General features: G+C 48.4%; 1 protein-coding gene across 5 annotated transcripts in view; it reads right to left on the bottom strand.

Moving 5' to 3' along the window:
- Positions 1-17,982, bottom strand: part of LOC106597605 (uncharacterized) — a 57,613-nt gene continuing 39,631 nt past the window's right edge. For all 5 annotated transcript variants that reach the window (XM_082972983.1, XM_082972984.1, XM_082972985.1 and 2 more), the window contains 6 exons: positions 17,386-17,449; positions 16,942-17,289; positions 16,557-16,676; positions 11,812-14,316; positions 9,425-9,569; positions 1-4,140 (listed from right to left, as the gene is read on the bottom strand). In XM_082972983.1, coding sequence (XP_082829109.1) covers positions 1,510-4,140; positions 9,425-9,569; positions 11,812-14,316; positions 16,557-16,676; positions 16,942-17,289; positions 17,386-17,449 — 5,813 coding nt within the window. In that variant the 3' untranslated portion in view covers positions 1-1,509. The remainder of the gene's footprint in view (positions 4,141-9,424; positions 9,570-11,811; positions 14,317-16,556; positions 16,677-16,941; positions 17,290-17,385; positions 17,450-17,982) is intronic.

Here is a 17,982-nt window from a genome sequence, read left to right as displayed (position 1 = left end):
TGTTTATAAATGATTTATTACAGACCCTTTAATATAAAGTTATCCACATTTGAAGCACCCTTTTGATTTCTGGGTAAAAACTAAAAAAGGTGGAAAGAACAAGAAAATGGAGAACATTTTTTTTTTTTTTGTTGCAAGAATTAATTTTATTATTATCTTCAAAACAAGAGAAAAAAATAAAATAAAAAAATGTCCCTCCGGTTCAGTTCATTCAGCTGGTAGTTTAAATTAAATAGAGGTCATTGCAAAAACTAAAAATAAAATTTAAATTAAAATAAAAAGGAACAAATTTGATGAATCTTCACAGTGCACGGAACCTTTTAAACCCAAGACATGGACCTTTAACACCCTCCAGTGTCTCTACCCCCGTCCGCGCTCAACGAACAACAATATTCACATATTGTCAGAATTGTGTAAATATAATTCAGGTATCATAAGACACAACTACCACTAAGGGGCTGAACAATTCTGGTAACTTTACAACAACAACAAAAATAAAAAAAAATAAAAAATCACAGATTCCTGAAATCAAGAAGGAAATCTGTGAATCCTACAACCTGGGATTTCTGGGAAATCTGGTGAATTTTAGGGGGGGGGGAAGTAATTTTGCAAAACATAGGCCAACAACTACCTCTAGGTCACTCTTGCTCAGTCTGCTTACAGCAGAGTAACAGTCATTTACATCTCGATAGTGCTTTTTTCCCTCCTCCTCCTCCTACACGTTTTCACTCTAGAGAATACATATCTGATATGAAAGATGGTATATTGTGTGTGTCCATAATAGTTCACTATTCTTGTATATAGTCCACAACATCGGGAACTGGTTGCTATTTGGGATGCATCCCAGGTCGTAGAAACTCTTCAAAAATAACCTGGGGTGGGGGACAGGACGGTGGGGGACAGGGACAAATCAAGGTTTTAGCAATTACACATTTTTTTTTTAAACACAAAAAAAATAATTAAAAATCAAAGCATTATTCAAGTAAATTGACTCGTCCAAGCAACAGCCTATGTTGAGCAGAGTCTAAAAAAAATTAATATTTTATACATCAGCCTTAAATTCATTAAATTAATTCAAATCCTCAGCAAAAAAATAAAAAATAACAAAACCCCCCAAACAAAGTGTTGAACTAAAGTGAACAAGCTTGCAGAGTCCTCTTATGGTCTTCACTACGGGGTCCCGTCACAAATGACACCCACATTCCCTACATAGTGCCCTATTATTATAGGGAATATGGGCCCTCGTCAAAAGTAGTGCCCTATATAGGGAATAGGATGGTATTTGGAATGCAGAGGCTGTGTGACGCCTCTTTGAGACCTTTACAGTTCACTGACAGGAGGCTCGGAAGGAAACCAAATATCTTTCCTCCGAAATGGCGCCCAATTCCCTTCTTAGTGCACTAGGTTTGGGCCACGAGCCTTAAAGTCGTGCACTAGTTAGGGAATAAGGTTTGGGCCACGAGCCTTGGGCTGAAACGTGTGGAAAAAAACGCTTCACGACGAAATGTCTCATAAGGCTACGCTAGACATTTGGTCTTCGCCTCTTCTCTCCTCCTCCTCTTCTCTCTCTCTGTTATTGTCCTTGTTCTTCTTCTTCTTGTGTTTGTGTTTCAGTCCTGCGATCTCTCCCTCCTCAGCCTCCAGTCTCTTCTGCTTTCTGTCTTTCTTCTGTTTCTTCTTCTCTTTCTTCTTCTCTTTTTTATCTTTCTTCTTCTTCTTGTCTTTCTTGTTGCCCAGGCTACCGACAGAGCTGGCGCTGCTGCTACGACTTCTGCTGCTGCCCCCATGCACCGCTGGCTCTCCCTCCACCGCTCGCTGTCCGCCCACTTTTTTCTCTCCTTCCTCCTCCTCCCCCTCTGAGATCTCTCCCTCGCTGTAGTCCGGTTCGAAGGCTGCCTCATCTGTCTCTCTGACCAGGTCAGAAGGAGGTCTAGAAGAAGGGACCGAGGGAGGAGGTTTGGAAGAATGGAACGTGGAAGGTTTGGAAGAATGGACCGAGGGAGGAGGTCTGGCTTTAGGGTGCTCTGTCTCTCTCTCCTTCTCCCTATCCACCCCTTTCTCTCTCTCCTTCTCCCTATCCACCCCTTTCTCTCTCTCCTTCTCCCTATCCACCCCCTTCTCTCTCTCCTTCTCCCTATCCACCCCTTTCTCTCTCTCCTTCTCCCTATCCACCCCTTTCTCTCTCTCCTTCTCCCTATCCACCCCCTTCTCTCTCTCCTTCTCCCTATCCACCCCCTTCTCTCTCTCCTTCTCCCTATCCACCCCTTTCTCTCTCTCCTTCTCCCTATCCACCCCTTTCTCCTTCTCCCTAGCCACCCCTTTCTCTCTCTCCTTCTCCCTATCCACCCCCTTCTCTCTCTCCTTCTCCCTATCCACCCCTTTCTCTCTCTCCTTCTCCATCTTCTCCCTCATCTTTTGTATCTGCCACTCTCTCTCTTTCTTTCTCTCTCTCTCTCTGACAGCTCGGGGCACCCCTGCCCTGTTGTCAGTCCTGGGGGGCTGTAGGAGTGAGGCCGGGTGTTGTTGGGGCTTTCCACCACTCGTCTCCTTCTCTAGGGTTCCTAGGCTGGCCTGCTGGCTCTGTCTCCCCGCCGAGAAGCTCTCTGCTCTGGGCTCTTCTCCCTCAGCCTTTCCCCTCCCGGGCTGGTTCTCCATGGAGCCGTATATATCCTGCGTCGTGTCCCTGCCAGGGCTGCTCTCGCTGGGTCTGGTGGGCTCAGACCCTCCCTGAGATCTCTGAGTGGAGGAGGAGGAGGAAGAGGAAGGGTCAGATGGGGGTTGGTCGCTCTTGGAGACGGGCGAGGCACCGCCTAGCTCCCCGGTGGTCTCCCGGTGGTCTCCCGGTGGTCTACGGTCAGTAGAGTCGGTGTTACGGCCAACGGTGGATGAGATCTGGTCGTTGTTGTCTTCATGTTTGTGGTGGAGGTGGTCTCTGTGCTCCCTGGCTCTGGGGTCCGGTGGTCTACGGTCAGAAGTTGCTTTGTGGTCCCTGGAAGAAGATAAAGGTTTACGATCCCGTGAGTGAGAGTGTGAGGAGGAAGAGGAGCTCTTCTCACTGCTGTGGTCGCTCCCTCTCTCTCCAGTCCTCTCTCCTTCTCTCCTCTCTCGCTCCGGCCGCTGAGACGAGCTCTTCTCACTGCTGTGGTCGCTCCCTCTATCCCCAGTCCTCTCTCCTTCTCTCCTCTCTCGCTCCGGCCGCTGAGACGAGCTCTTCTCACTGCTGTGGTCGCTCCCTCTCTCTCCAGTCCTCTCTCCTTCTCTCCTCTCTCGCTCCGGCCGCTGAGACGAGCTCTTCTCACTGCTGTGGTCGCTCCCTCTCTCTCCAGTCCTCTCTCCTTCTCTCCTCTCTCGCTCCGGCCGCTGAGACGAGCTCTTCTCACTGCTGTGGTCGCTTCCTCTCTCTCCAGTCCTCTCTCCTTCTCTCTCTCTCCTCTCCCTCTCCGGACGCTGAGACGAGCTCTTCTCACTGCTGTGGTCGCTCCCTCTATCCCCAGTCCTCTCTCCTTCTCTCCTCTCTCGCTCCGGCCGCTGAGACGAGCTCTTCTCACTGCTGTGGTCGCTTCCTCTCTCCCCAGTCCTCTCCCCAGTCCTCTCTCCTCTCTCCCTCCTCTCTCGCTCCGGCCGCTGAGACGAGCTCTTCTCACTGCTGTGGTCGCTCCCTCTCTCCCCGGTCCTCTCTCCTTCTCTCTCTCTCCTCTCTCGCTCCGGACGCTGAGAGGAAGAGAGAACCTTTCTCGGTCTGTCCATATCTTTGTCAGAAGCGCGGCTGTGTTCCCTCTCTCTCTCTTTCCCCCGCTCTGTCTCCCTCTCTCTCTCCCGCACCTTTTCCTTTAACCGATCTCTCTCCCTCTCCATCTCTCTGTCTTTCTCAGTAGGTATGTGGTCTCCGGACTGTTTCCTATCCTGCAGGCCGTCTTCTCTGTCTCTGCCACTAGAGGGGGACATAGTTCTCTCCGGCTTGGGAAAGGTACAGTCCCTCTCTTTCCATCGCCCTGCCTCCGTCTCCGTTGTCACGGCGACGTGGGGTCCGGGGGGGAAAGGGAGGGAGGGGGCGAGCAAGGGGCGGAGTAGTTGAACCCTGACCCCTCCTTCCTCTTCCTCTGATTCGTAGTCCTCCTTCTCCCACTTGGAGCGAGGGACCTGGAGGAGGAGAGAAGAGAACATCTGCATGTGTGAGATGTCTCTCTCCTGTATGAGTACTATCTGGTCTAACAGGTGTAGAGCTGTGTGTCTCCTGTATGAGTACTATCTGGTCTAACAGGTGTAGAGCTGTGTGTCTCTGACCTGTATGAGTACTAACTGGTCTAACAGGTGTAGAGCTGTGTGTCTCCTGTATGAGTACTATCTGGTCTAACAGGTGTAGAGCTGTGTGTGTCTCCTGTATGAGTACTATCTGGTCTAACAGGTGTAGAGCTGTGTGTGTCTCCTGTATGAGTACTATCTGGTCTAACAGGTGTAAAGCTGTGTGTCTCCTGTATGAGTACTATCTGGTCTAACAGGTGTAGAGCTGTGTGTGTCTCCTGTATGAGTACTATCTGGTCTAACAGGTGTAGAGCTGTGTGTCTCCTGTATGAGTACTATCTGGTCTAACAGGTGTAGAGCTGTGTGTCTCCTGTATGAGTACTATCTGGTCTAACAGGTGTAGAGCTGTGTGTCTCCTGTATGAGTACTATCTGGTCTAACAGGTGTAGAGCTGTGTGTGTGTCTGACCTGTATGAGTACTATCTGGTCTAACAGGTGTAGAGCTGTGTGTGTCTCTGACCTGTATGAGTACTATCTGGTCTAACAGGTGTAGAGCTGTGTGTGTCTCTGACCTGTATGAGTACTATCTGGTCTAACAGGTGTCGAGCTGTGTGTGTCTCTGACCTGTATGAGTACTATCTGGTCTAACAGGTGTCGAGCTGTGTGTGTCTCTGACCTGTATGAGTACTATCTGGTCTAACAGGTGTAGAGCTGTGTGTGTCTCTGACCTGTATGAGTACTATCTGGTCTAACAGGTGTAGAGCTGTGTGTCTCCTGTATGAGTACTATCTGGTCTAACAGGTGTAGAGCTGTGTGTCTCTGACCTGTATGAGTACTAACTGGTCTAACAGGTGTAGAGCTGTGTGTCTCCTGTATGAGTACTATCTGGTCTAACAGGTGTAGAGCTGTGTGTGTCTCCTGTATGAGTACTATCTGGTCTAACAGGTGTAGAGCTGTGTGTGTCTCCTGTATGAGTACTATCTGGTCTAACAGGTGTAAAGCTGTGTGTCTCCTGTATGAGTACTATCTGGTCTAACAGGTGTAGAGCTGTGTGTGTCTCCTGTATGAGTACTATCTGGTCTAACAGGTGTAGAGCTGTGTGTCTCCTGTATGAGTACTATCTGGTCTAACAGGTGTAGAGCTGTGTGTCTCCTGTATGAGTACTATCTGGTCTAACAGGTGTAGAGCTGTGTGTCTCCTGTATGAGTACTATCTGGTCTAACAGGTGTAGAGCTGTGTGTGTGTCTGACCTGTATGAGTACTATCTGGTCTAACAGGTGTAGAGCTGTGTGTGTCTCTGACCTGTATGAGTACTATCTGGTCTAACAGGTGTAGAGCTGTGTGTGTCTGACCTGTATGAGTACTATCTGGTCTAACAGGTGTCGAGCTGTGTGTGTCTCTGACCTGTATGAGTACTATCTGGTCTAACAGGTGTCGAGCTGTGTGTGTCTCTGACCTGTATGAGTACTATCTGGTCTAACAGGTGTCGAGCTGTGTGTGTCTCTGACCTGTATGAGTACTATCTGGTCTAACAGGTGTCGAGCTGTGTGTGTCTCTGACCTGTATGAGTACTATCTGGTCTAACAGGTGTCGAGCTGTGTGTGTCTCTGACCTGTATGAGTACTATCTGGTCTAACAGGTGTCGAGCTGTGTGTGTCTCTGACCTGTATGAGTACTATCTGGTCTAACAGGTGTCGAGCTGTGTGTGTCTCTGACCTGTATGAGTACTATCTGGTCTAACAGGTGTCGAGCTGTGTGTGTCTCTGACCTGTATGAGTACTATCTGGTCTAACAGGTGTCGAGCTGTGTGTGTCTCTGACCTGTATGAGTACTATCTGGTCTAACAGGTGTCGAGCTGTGTGTGTCTCTGACCTGTATGAGTACTATCTGGTCTAACAGGTGTCGAGCTGTGTGTGTCTCTGACCTGTATGAGTACTATCTGGTCTAACAGGTGTCGAGCTGTGTGTGTCTCTGACCTGTATGAGTACTATCTGGTCTAACAGGTGTCGAGCTGTGTGTGTCTCTGACCTGTATGAGTACTATCTGGTCTAACAGGTGTCGAGCTGTGTGTGTCTCTGACCTGTATGAGTACTATCTGGTCTAACAGGTGTCGAGCTGTGTGTGTCTCTGACCTGTATGAGTACTATCTGGTCTAACAGGTGTCGAGCTGTGTGTGTCTCTGACCTGTATGAGTACTATCTGGTCTAACAGGTGTCGAGCTGTGTGTGTCTCTGACCTGTATGAGTACTATCTGGTCTAACAGGTGTCGAGCTGTGTGTGTCTCTGACCTGTATGAGTACTATCTGGTCTAACAGGTGTCGAGCTGTGTGTGTCTCTGACCTGTATGAGTACTATCTGGTCTAACAGGTGTCGAGCTGTGTGTGTCTCTGACCTGTATGAGTACTATCTGGTCTAACAGGTGTCGAGCTGTGTGTGTCTCTGACCTGTATGAGTACTATCTGGTCTAACAGGTGTCGAGCTGTGTGTGTCTCTGACCTGTATGAGTACTATCTGGTCTAACAGGTGTCGAGCTGTGTGTGTCTCTGACCTGTATGAGTACTATCTGGTCTAACAGGTGTCGAGCTGTGTGTGTCTCTGACCTGTATGAGTACTATCTGGTCTAACAGGTGTCGAGCTGTGTGTGTCTCTGACCTGTATGAGTACTATCTGGTCTAACAGGTGTCGAGCTGTGTGTGTCTCTGACCTGTATGAGTACTATCTGGTCTAACAGGTGTCGAGCTGTGTGTGTCTCTGACCTGTATGAGTACTATCTGGTCTAACAGGTGTCGAGCTGTGTGTGTCTCTGACCTGTATGAGTACTATCTGGTCTAACAGGTGTCGAGCTGTGTGTGTCTCTGACCTGTATGAGTACTATCTGGTCTAACAGGTGTCGAGCTGTGTGTGTCTCTGACCTGTATGAGTACTATCTGGTCTAACAGGTGTCGAGCTGTGTGTGTCTCTGACCTGTATGAGTACTATCTGGTCTAACAGGTGTCGAGCTGTGTGTGTCTCTGACCTGTATGAGTACTATCTGGTCTAACAGGTGTCGAGCTGTGTGTGTCTCTGACCTGTATGAGTACTATCTGGTCTAACAGGTGTAGAGCTGTGTGTGTCTCTGACCTGTATGAGTACTATCTGGTCTAACAGGTGTAGAGCTGTGTGTGTCTCTGACCTGTATGAGTACTATCTGGTCTAACAGGTGTAGAGCTGTGTGTGTCTCTGACCTGTATGAGTACTATCTGGTCTAACAGGTGTAGAGCTGTGTGTGTCTCTGACCTGTATGAGTACTATCTGGTCTAACAGGTGTAGAGCTGTGTGTGTCTCTGACCTGTATGAGTACTATCTGGTCTAACAGGTGTAGAGCTGTGTGTGTCTCTGACCTGTATGAGTACTATCTGGTCTAACAGGTGTAGAGCTGTGTGTGTCTCTGACCTGTATGAGTACTATCTGGTCTAACAGGTGTAGAGCTGTGTGTGTCTCTGACCTGTATGAGTACTATCTGGTCTAACAGGTGTAGAGCTGTGTGTGTCTCTGACCTGTATGAGTACTATCTGGTCTAACAGGTGTAGAGCTGTGTGTGTCTCTGACCTGTATGAGTACTATCTGGTCTAACAGGTGTCGAGCTGTGTGTGTCTCTGACCTGTATGAGTACTATCTGGTCTAACAGGTGTAGAGCTGTGTGTGTCTCTGACCTGTATGAGTACTATCTGGTCTAACAGGTGTAGAGCTGTGTGTGTCTCTGACCTGTATGAGTACTATCTGGTCTAACAGGTGTAGAGCTGTGTGTGTCTCTGACCTGTATGAGTACTATCTGGTCTAACAGGCGTAGAGCTGTGTGTGTCTCTGACCTGTATGAGTACTATCTGGTCTAACAGGCGTAGAGCTGTGTGTGTCTCTGACCTGTATGAGTACTATCTGGTCTAACAGGCGTAGAGCTGTGTGTGTCTCTGACCTGTATGAGTACTATCTGGTCTAACAGGCGTAGAGCTGTGTGTGTCTCTGACCTGTATGAGTACTATCTGGTCTAACAGGCGTAGAGCTGTGTGTGTCTCTGACCTGTATGAGTACTATCTGGTCTAACAGGCGTAGAGCTGTGTGTGTCTCTGACCTGTATGAGTACTATCTGGTCTAACAGGCGTAGAGCTGTGTGTGTCTCTGACCTGTATGAGTACTATCTGGTCTAACAGGCGTAGAGCTGTGTGTGTCTCTGACCTGTATGAGTACTATCTGGTCTAACAGGTGTAGAGCTGTGTGTGTCTCTGACCTGTATGAGTACTATCTGGTCTAACAGGTGTAGAGCTGTGTGTGTCTCTGACCTGTATGAGTACTATCTGGTCTAACAGGTGTAGAGCTGTGTGTGTCTCTGACCTGTATGAGTACTATCTGGTCTAACAGGTGTAGAGCTGTGTGTGTCTCCTGTATGAGTACTATCTGGTCTAACAGGTGTAGAGCTGTGTGTGTCTCCTGTATGAGTACTATCTGGTCTAACAGGTGTAGAGCTGTGTGTGTCTCCTGTATGAGTACTATCTGGTCTAACAGGTGTAGAGCTGTGTGTGTCTCCTGTATGAGTACTATCTGGTCTAACAGGTGTAGAGCTGTGTGTGTCTCCTGTATGAGTACTATCTGGTCTAACAGGTGTAGAGCTGTGTGTGTCTCCTGTATGAGTACTATCTGGTCTAACAGGTGTAGAGCTGTGTGTCTCTGACCTGTATGAGTACTATCTGGTCTAACAGGTGTAGAGCTGTGTGTGTCTCCTGTATGAGTACTATCTGGTCTAACAGGTGTAGAGCTGTGTGTGTCTCCTGTATGAGTACTATCTGGTCTAACAGGTGTAGAGCTGTGTGTGTCTCCTGTATGAGTACTATCTGGTCTAACAGGTGTAGAGCTGTGTGTGTCTCCTGTATGAGTACTATCTGGTCTAACAGGTGTAGAGCTGTGTGTGTCTCCTGTATGAGTACTATCTGGTCTAACAGGTGTAAAGCTGTGTGTCTCTGACCTGTATGAGTACTATCTGGTCTAACAGGTGTAAAGCTGTGTGTCTCTGACCTGTATGAGTACTATCTGGTCTAACAGGTGTAGAGCTGTGTGTCTCCTGTATGAGTACTATCTGGTCTAACAGGTGTAGAGCTGTGTGTCTCTGACCTGTATGAGTACTATCTGGTCTAACAGGTGTGTGTCTGACCTGTATGAGTACAATATGGCCGTCAGCAGGTGTCGAGATGTTGTTGGTGTATTCCTCCAGTGTTTTAACGACAGTCTTCCTCTGCTCTGCTCTGCCGTCTGCTCCATCACCACACACAGGACTACTGCCCCCTGGAGGACTGGTGCTGTATTACACAACAACACAGTTAATATAGACACCACCTCCTCCACCACACAGGACTACTGCCCCCTGGAGGACTGGTGCTGTATTACACAACAACACAGTTAATATAGACACCACCTCCTCCACCACACAGGACTACTGCCCCCTGGAGGACTGGTGCTGTATTACACAACAACACAGTTAATATAGACACCACCTCCTCCACCACACAGGACTACTGCCCCCTGGAGGACTGGTGCTGTATTACACAACAACACAGTTAATATAGACACCACCTCCTCCACCACACAGGACTACTGCCCCCTGGAGGACTGGTGCTGTATTACACAACAACACAGTTAATATAGACACCACCTCCTCCACCACACAGGACTACTGCCCCCTGGAGGACTGGTGCTGTATTACACAACAACACAGTTAATATAGACACCACCTCCTCCACCACACAGGACTACTGCCCCCTGGAGGACTGGTGCTGTATTACACAACAACACAGTTAATATAGACACCACCTCCTCCACCACACAGGACTACTGCCCCCTGGAGGACTGGTGCTGTATTACACAACAACACAGTTAATATAGACACCACCTCCTCCACCACACAGGACTACTGCCCCCTGGAGGACTGGTGCTGTATTACACAACAACACAGTTAATATAGACACCACCTCCTCCACCACACAGGACTACTGCCCCCTGGAGGACTGGTGCTGTATTACACAACAACACAGTTAATATAGACACCACCTCCTCCACCACACAGGACTACTGCCCCCTGGAGGACTGGTGCTGTATTACACAACAACACAGTTAATATAGACACCACCTCCTCCACCACACAGGACTACTGCCCCCTGGAGGACTGGTGCTGTATTACACAACAACACAGTTAATATAGACACCACCTCCTCCACCACACAGGACTACTGCCCCCTGGAGGACTGGTGCTGTATTACACAACAACACAGTTAATATAGACACCACCTCCTCCACCACACAGGACTACTGCCCCCTGGAGGACTGGTGCTGTATTACACAACAACACAGTTAATATAGACACCACCTCCTCCACCACACAGGACTACTGCCCCCTGGAGGACTGGTGCTGTATTACACAACAACACAGTTAATATAGACACCACCTCCTCCACCACACAGGACTACTGCCCCCTGGAGGACTGGTGCTGTATTACACAACAACACAGTTAATATAGACACCACCTCCACCACACAGGACTACTGCCCCCTGGAGGACTGGTGCTGTATTACACAACAACACAGTTAATATAGACACCACCTCCTCCACCACACAGGACTACTGCCCCCTGGAGGACTGGTGCTGTATTACACAACAACACACAGTTAATATAGACACCACCTCCTCCACCACACAGGACTACTGCCCCCTGGAGGACTGGTGCTGTATTACACAACAACACAGTTAATATAGACACCACCTCCTCCACCACACAGGACTACTGCCCCCTGGAGGACTGGTGCTGTATTACACAACAACACAGTTAATATAGACACCACCTCCTCCACCACACAGGACTACTGCCCCCTGGAGGACTGGTGCTGTATTACACAACAACACAGTTAATATAGACACCACCTCCTCCACCACACAGGACTACTGCCCCCTGGAGGACTGGTGCTGTATTACACAACAACACAGTTAATATAGACACCACCTCCTCCACCACACAGGACTACTGCCCCCTGGAGGACTGGTGCTGTATTACACAACAACACAGTTAATATAGACACCACCTCCTCCACCACACAGGACTACTGCCCCCTGGAGGACTGGTGCTGTATTACACAACAACACAGTTAATATAGACACCACCTCCTCCACCACACAGGACTACTGCCCCCTGGAGGACTGGTGCTGTATTACACAACAACACAGTTAATATAGACACCACCTCCTCCACCACACAGGACTACTGCCCCCTGGAGGACTGGTGCTGTATTACACAACAACACACAGTTAATATAGACACCACCTCCTCCACCACACAGGACTACTGCCCCCTGGAGGACTGGTGCTGTATTACACAACAACACACAGTTAATATAGACACCACCTCCTCCACCACACAGGACTACTGCCCCCTGGAGGACTGAGTAGGACTGTATCATGTGTTATCCCAGAGAGACTTCCTGTCATTCCAGTCAGGTAAACACTAGTTACTATTAGAGGAAACAGTCAGTTCCCCAGACAGCCAGTCTCACCTGGTGTAGTCCACTACGGTTCCTGGTCCGTCGGACGCTAGGACCTTACGGACCCTCTTGGCTTTGCTTCCCTTTATACAGCTGCTCTGATTGGCTGCCTCTGTTCCTCCGGCCACGCTCACAACCCCAGCGGTCCTCCTCCCTTCTTCTCTGTTGGTCTTGATCTTCCTCTGAGTTTCTCCTCCTTTCATCCCACTCTCCATCAGAGGCCTTACGGAAGCTCTCTCGTCCTCTCTTTCCGTCTCCTTCTCTACGTCACGTTTGAGGTTGCAGGTTTTTACGGTGTCGGTGAGCTCCACACTGGGAGATTTGATTTGGGGCACGTCCATCTCTTTATCAGACATACTCCTCTCTTCCTTTCTTGTTTTCCTCTCTTTCCCCTCTTCCTCCTCCTCCTCCTCCTTCCTCCTCCTCTTCTCAGATTTGGTGTCTGGAGCTTTGCCAGAGGCTCTCTCCTGCTCTCTACCCAGCCTGTTGTCAGCCTCTCTCCTGGGCTTGGCCTCTCTCCCTGAGCCCCTGTCCTGCCGAACCCCTGTATCTCTCTTCCCTCTCTGCTCCTCCTTGGCTGGTCTGGAATGGTCCAGGTCTGTTCTGACAGGTTTAAACTGGTTTGGGTCGGTTCTAACTGGTTTAAACTGGTCTGGGTCGGTTCTAACTGTGTTGAACTGGTTTAGGTCGGTTCTGAACGGTTTAAACTGGTCTGGGTCGGTTCTAACTGGTTTAAACTGGTTTAGGTCAGTTCTAACTGTGTTGAACTGGTCTGGGTCGGTTCTAACTGGTTTAAACTGGTCTGGGCCGGTTCTAACTGGTTTAAACTGGTTTAGGTCAGTTCTAACTGTGTTGAACTGGTCTGGGTCGGTTCTGACAGGTTTAAACCGGTTTGGGTCAGTTCTAACCGGTTTGAATGAGTCTGGGTGGATTTGAACTGTGTTGAACTGGTCTGGGTCGGTTCTGACAGGTTTAAACTGGTTTGGGTCAGTTCTAACCGGTTTGAATGAGTCTGGGTGGGGTTTAGGAGGAGGTCGTTTGGGAGCTGATGCTAAAGGTGCAGGGGATATGAGTTCTACCTCTCTTTGGGGGGAAGTGGAAGTGTCTGGTTGGAAGGGAATGGATTCATCTTTAACCCGTTTGACTGACGGTTCTGTTAGAGAAGTCTCTTGGTAGGCCGTTCTGGCTGGGGTGGTCTTATCCCGGGCTGTACCGGTCTTGTCCTGGTCCGTCTCTACGTCTCTATCTCTTGCGGTCTTCCAGCTCTTGGACGATGAGTCTTTCCTCGCTGCTCTGGAATCCGGTCTGCGTTTATACACCTTGTCACTCTTTCGCCTCACTTCCTTCTCCTTAACGTCCCTGGTCCACCTGTCAGCTTTGTCCGGGGGGACTAAGTCTGAGGAGTCGCTGTCTATTGGCTCGTCCCGTACGGGGGTGGAGTCATCATGGCTTGACGAACCAACGGGAGTACTCCTGGTTCTCTTCTTCTTCTCCTCCTCTTCTTTCCGAGCGTCGTCCGTAGAGTCCGATGCACTGAAGGACTCCTCTTCCTCTTTCCCTTGCTCAGTCTTCCTCCTCTTCCTGTGCTTCTGCTCTTTCAGGTCGGAGGTCGCGGCGACGCTCGACGACGGATCTCTGTCACCCTTAGCGACCTTCAACGGCGTCTGAGGATCCTGATTGGCTGACCGGGTCACCGGCAGATTACCAAACTGCTCGGCACACTTCTCCTGGTAAGTCATTGGCTGGTTCCTGCCCCTGGGGGAAGGGTTTGAGGAGGGAGGGGGATAGTCTTCACCTCGCCTCCTCTCACGGCTGAAGGGGGAAGATCCACGACCCAGGCGGTGTCGAGGGGAGGGGTAAAAGTCAGAGGGTGGAGGAGGGTTGAAGGGGTCTCTGTCTCGTCCGGCTGGGGGTGGCACCGGGGTGAAACTAAAGGCGGGTCGGCCCCTGTAGGGAGGGGGGTTATTGGGAGGAGGAGGGTCGTGGGAGTTGTAGTTTTTGAAGTATTTCTCGTACCATTCTCTGTACTCCTTCTCCCACTCCCGGTACCTCTCCCTCTCGTACGGGTCATTGTGCTCTGGACCACGGTCGTACGCCGCCGGCTCCCGATCCCTCTCCCGGATCCGGCCCGGGTATTTCCTCTCACCTTCCGGTGGAGGCCCAGCGACGACAGGTTTCCTGGAGCTTGGGGGTGGAGGAGTGTGGGTTCGGTACCCACCTTGGCCAGGTGATTTAGAGCGTGACCGGTAACCTCGTCCCCGTCCTCTACCCCGTCCCGCACCGTCTCGGTCCCTGAAAGGCGGCGGCGAGCGCGATCGGCGGTAGCCACGGGAACGGGAGCGGTAGCCGCGAGGTCGTCCGCGGCGGCGGGAGTACGGAGAGGAGCGGGAGTAAGACCTGGAACGGGATCTGGAACGGGACCTGGAACGGGATCTGGAACGACTGGAGGAACGGGAGTATGAACGAGAACGGGAACGGGATTTGGAGTAGGATGAGCTACTGTAGGAAGACCTGGACCTGGAGAGAGAGAGAGAGAGAGAGAGAGAGAGAGAGAGAGAGAAAGAGAGAGAGAGAAATGGACAGATGGAGAGGGAGAGAAAAAGAGAGAGAGAGATGGACAGATGGAGAGGGAGAGAGAGAGATGGACAGATGGAGAGGGAGAGAGAGAGAGAGGTGGGGAAGAGATTAAGTGTGAGTAGTATACAATACTATTGTGAGTATATAATACTACTACGCAGGTATAGAATACTATTATACAAGTATTATAGGAGTATTTTATTACAGTTATGAGTACTATGTGAAAATTGCATAGGTATTAAACGAGTATTATACCTGGAATAAGAGCGTCTCCTCTCCTTCTGTATTATATGAGTATTATACCTGGAATAAGAGCGTCTCCTCTCCTTCTGTATTATATGAGTATAATACCTGGAATAAGAGCGTCTCCTCTCCTTCTGTATTATATGAGTATTATACCAGGAATAAGAGCATCTCCTCTCCTTCTGTATTATATGAGTATAATACCTGGAATAAGAGCGTCTCCTCTCCTTCTGGATCTTTCTGTATTATATGAGTATTATACCTGGAATAAGAGCGTCTCCTCTCCTTCTGTATTATATGAGTATTATACCTGGAATAAGAGCGTCTCCTCTCCTTCTGTATTATATGAGTATTATACCTGGAATAAGAGTGTCTCCTCACCTTCTGGATCTTTCTGTATTATATGAGTATTATACCTGGAATAAGAGCGTCTCCTCTCCTTCTGTATTATATGAGTATTATACCTGGAATAAGAGCGTCTCCTCTCCTTCTGTATTATATGAGTATTATACCTGGAATAAGAGCGTCTCCTCTCCTTCCGTATTATATGAGTATTATACCTGGAATAAGAGTGTCTCCTCTCCTTCTGTATTATATGAGTATTATACCTGGAATAAGAGTGTCTCCTCTCCTTCTGTATTATATGAGTATTATACCTGGAATAAGAGCGTCTCCTCTCCTTCTGTATTATATGAGTATTATACCTGGAATAAGAGCGTCTCCTCTCCTTCTGTATTATATGAGTATAATACCTGGAATAAGAGCGTCTCCTCTCCTTCTGTATTATATGAGTATTATACCAGGAATAAGAGCATCTCCTCTCCTTCTGTATTATATGAGTATAATACCTGGAATAAGAGCGTCTCCTCTCCTTCTGGATCTTTCTGTATTATATGAGTATTATACCTGGAATAAGAGCGTCTCCTCTCCTTCTGTATTATATGAGTATTATACCTGGAATAAGAGCGTCTCCTCTCCTTCTGTATTATATGAGTATTATACCTGGAATAAGAGTGTCTCCTCACCTTCTGGATCTTTCTGTATTATATGAGTATTATACCTGGAATAAGAGCGTCTCCTCTCCTTCTGTATTATATGAGTATTATACCTGGAATAAGAGCGTCTCCTCTCCTTCTGTATTATATGAGTATTATACCTGGAATAAGAGCGTCTCCTCTCCTTCCGTATTATATGAGTATTATACCTGGAATAAGAGTGTCTCCTCTCCTTCTGTATTATATGAGTATTATACCTGGAATAAGAGTGTCTCCTCTCCTTCTGTATTATATGAGTATTATACCTGGAATAAGAGCGTCTCCTCTCCTTCTGTATTATATGAGTATTATACCTGGAATAAGAGCGTCTCCTCTCCTTCTGTATTATATGAGTATTATACCAGGAATAAAAGAGTCTCCTCTCCTTCTGTATTATATGAGTATTATACCTGGAATAAGAGCGTCTCCTCTCCTTCTGTATTATACCTGGAATAAGAGTGTCTCTCCTGTATTATATGAGTATTATACCTGGAATAAGAGCGTCTCCTCTCCTTCTGTATTATATGAGTATTATACCTGGAATAAGAGCGTCTCCTCTCCTTCTGGATCTTTCTGTATTATATGAGTATTATACCTGGAATAAGAGCATCTCCTCTCCTTCTGGATCTTTCTGTATTATATGAGTATTATACCTGGAATAAGAGCGTCTCCTCTCCTTCTGGATCTTTCTGTATTATATGAGTATAATACCTGGAATAAGAGTGTTTCCTCTCATTCTGTATTATATGAGTATTATACCTGGAATAAGAGCGTCTCCTCTCCTTCTGTATTATATGAGTATTATACCTGGAATAAGAGTGTTTCCTCTCATTCTGTATTATATGAGTATTATACCTGGAATAAGAGCGTCTCCTCTCCTTCTGTATTATATGAGTATTATACCTGGAATAAGAGCGTCTCCTCTCCTTCTGGATCTTTCTGTACTCTAGCAGCTCTTTGGCGAAGTCGTTCGTGAACTCATCCAGCTTGGACTTTTCCCGGTTACCGTAGCGACAGTGGGAGCTGGGGGTGGGGGGACGACAGGAAGAAAGAGGAACATATTTGGACAACAGTAGGAGAGAGTAAGACGAGAGAGAAGCAATACCGCAAAAAAGTTTAAACGAGCGTTCAAAAAAAAAAAAGTTTTCCTTGGTTTCCGTTTTGAAACGATAAAACTAGAGCGATCGAAACAGACTTGGCCTGAGACTTTAGTTCAGCGGGCTAACAGTCAGTCCATCAGAACAGAGGAAGACCACCCACTAAACAGGCAGAATGTCAGTCTACTCACTTATCCTTCAGTCTCTTCTGTTGTCTGTAGAACTCATCCTTGGACAGGAAGGAAGAGGGGATTGGCTTCCCGGTGAGGGGGGGCTGGGTGTTGGGGGGCGCCCAGGGGGGGTTGGTGACTCCTGGGGTGGGGGTGTAGCCAGGAGGGGGCAGGGAGAAGCTGGAGGGGGGCTGTTGCCCCGGGGGGAAGTGGGGAGGCGGGTAGTGGGGGGGTATGACACCTGGCGGATGGGGGAGAGGGGAGGAGAAAATGGAGGGAGGGTTGTAGAGAGGGGGTGGCACGTTGGAGGGCGGCAGAGGCTGGGAGGGAGGGGCGCGGTCGCTATGGTTCCTGCCACGACCTGAGGGGCTGGAGAGAGACAGGAACAGGACGTGACATCATTAGTCAGGTGAGGCAAGAGATGACTGAGCAAAGGCAGGTAACACAGAGATAAAACACACACACCTGTATCTGTCCCAATGGACTGGTCCTTCAGGAAGTCTGGGAGGATTGGACCTGGGTGGAGGACCTGTCGTTTAGGAGGAGAACAACACCGTTAACTTCTTTGGGATAGGGGGCAGTATTTTCACGGCCGGATAAAAAAAAACGTACCCGATTTAATCTGGTTATTACTCCTGCCCAGAAACTAGAATATGCATATAATTAGTAGATTTGGATAGAAAACACTCTAAAGTTTCTAAAACTGTTTTAATGGTGTCTGTGAGTATAACAGAACTCATATGGCAGGCAAAAAACCTGAGAAGATTCTGTACAGGAAGTGCCCTGTCTGACCATTTGTTGTCCTTCTGTTGCATCTCTATCGAAAATACAGCATCTGTGCTGTAACGTGACACTTTCTAAGGCTTCCATTGGCTCTCTAAAGCCGCCAGAAAGTGGAATGGGGTGTCTGCTGTCTCTGGGCAAAGAACAGCAGCAGAGTTTGTAAGTGGTCAGCCTGGGGACAGTGAGACTGGAGATGCGCGTTCACGAGACTTAAATTTTTTTTCTTTCAGTCTTTGAATGAATAACAACGTTGCCCGGTTGGAATATTATCGCTATTTT

Source organism: Salmo salar, chromosome 03 (genome assembly GCF_965601325.2).
Source record: "Salmo salar chromosome 03, fSalSal1, whole genome shotgun sequence".
Taxonomy (NCBI): domain Eukaryota; kingdom Metazoa; phylum Chordata; class Actinopteri; order Salmoniformes; family Salmonidae; genus Salmo; species Salmo salar.
This window is presented reverse-complemented; position numbering and strand designations above follow the sequence as displayed.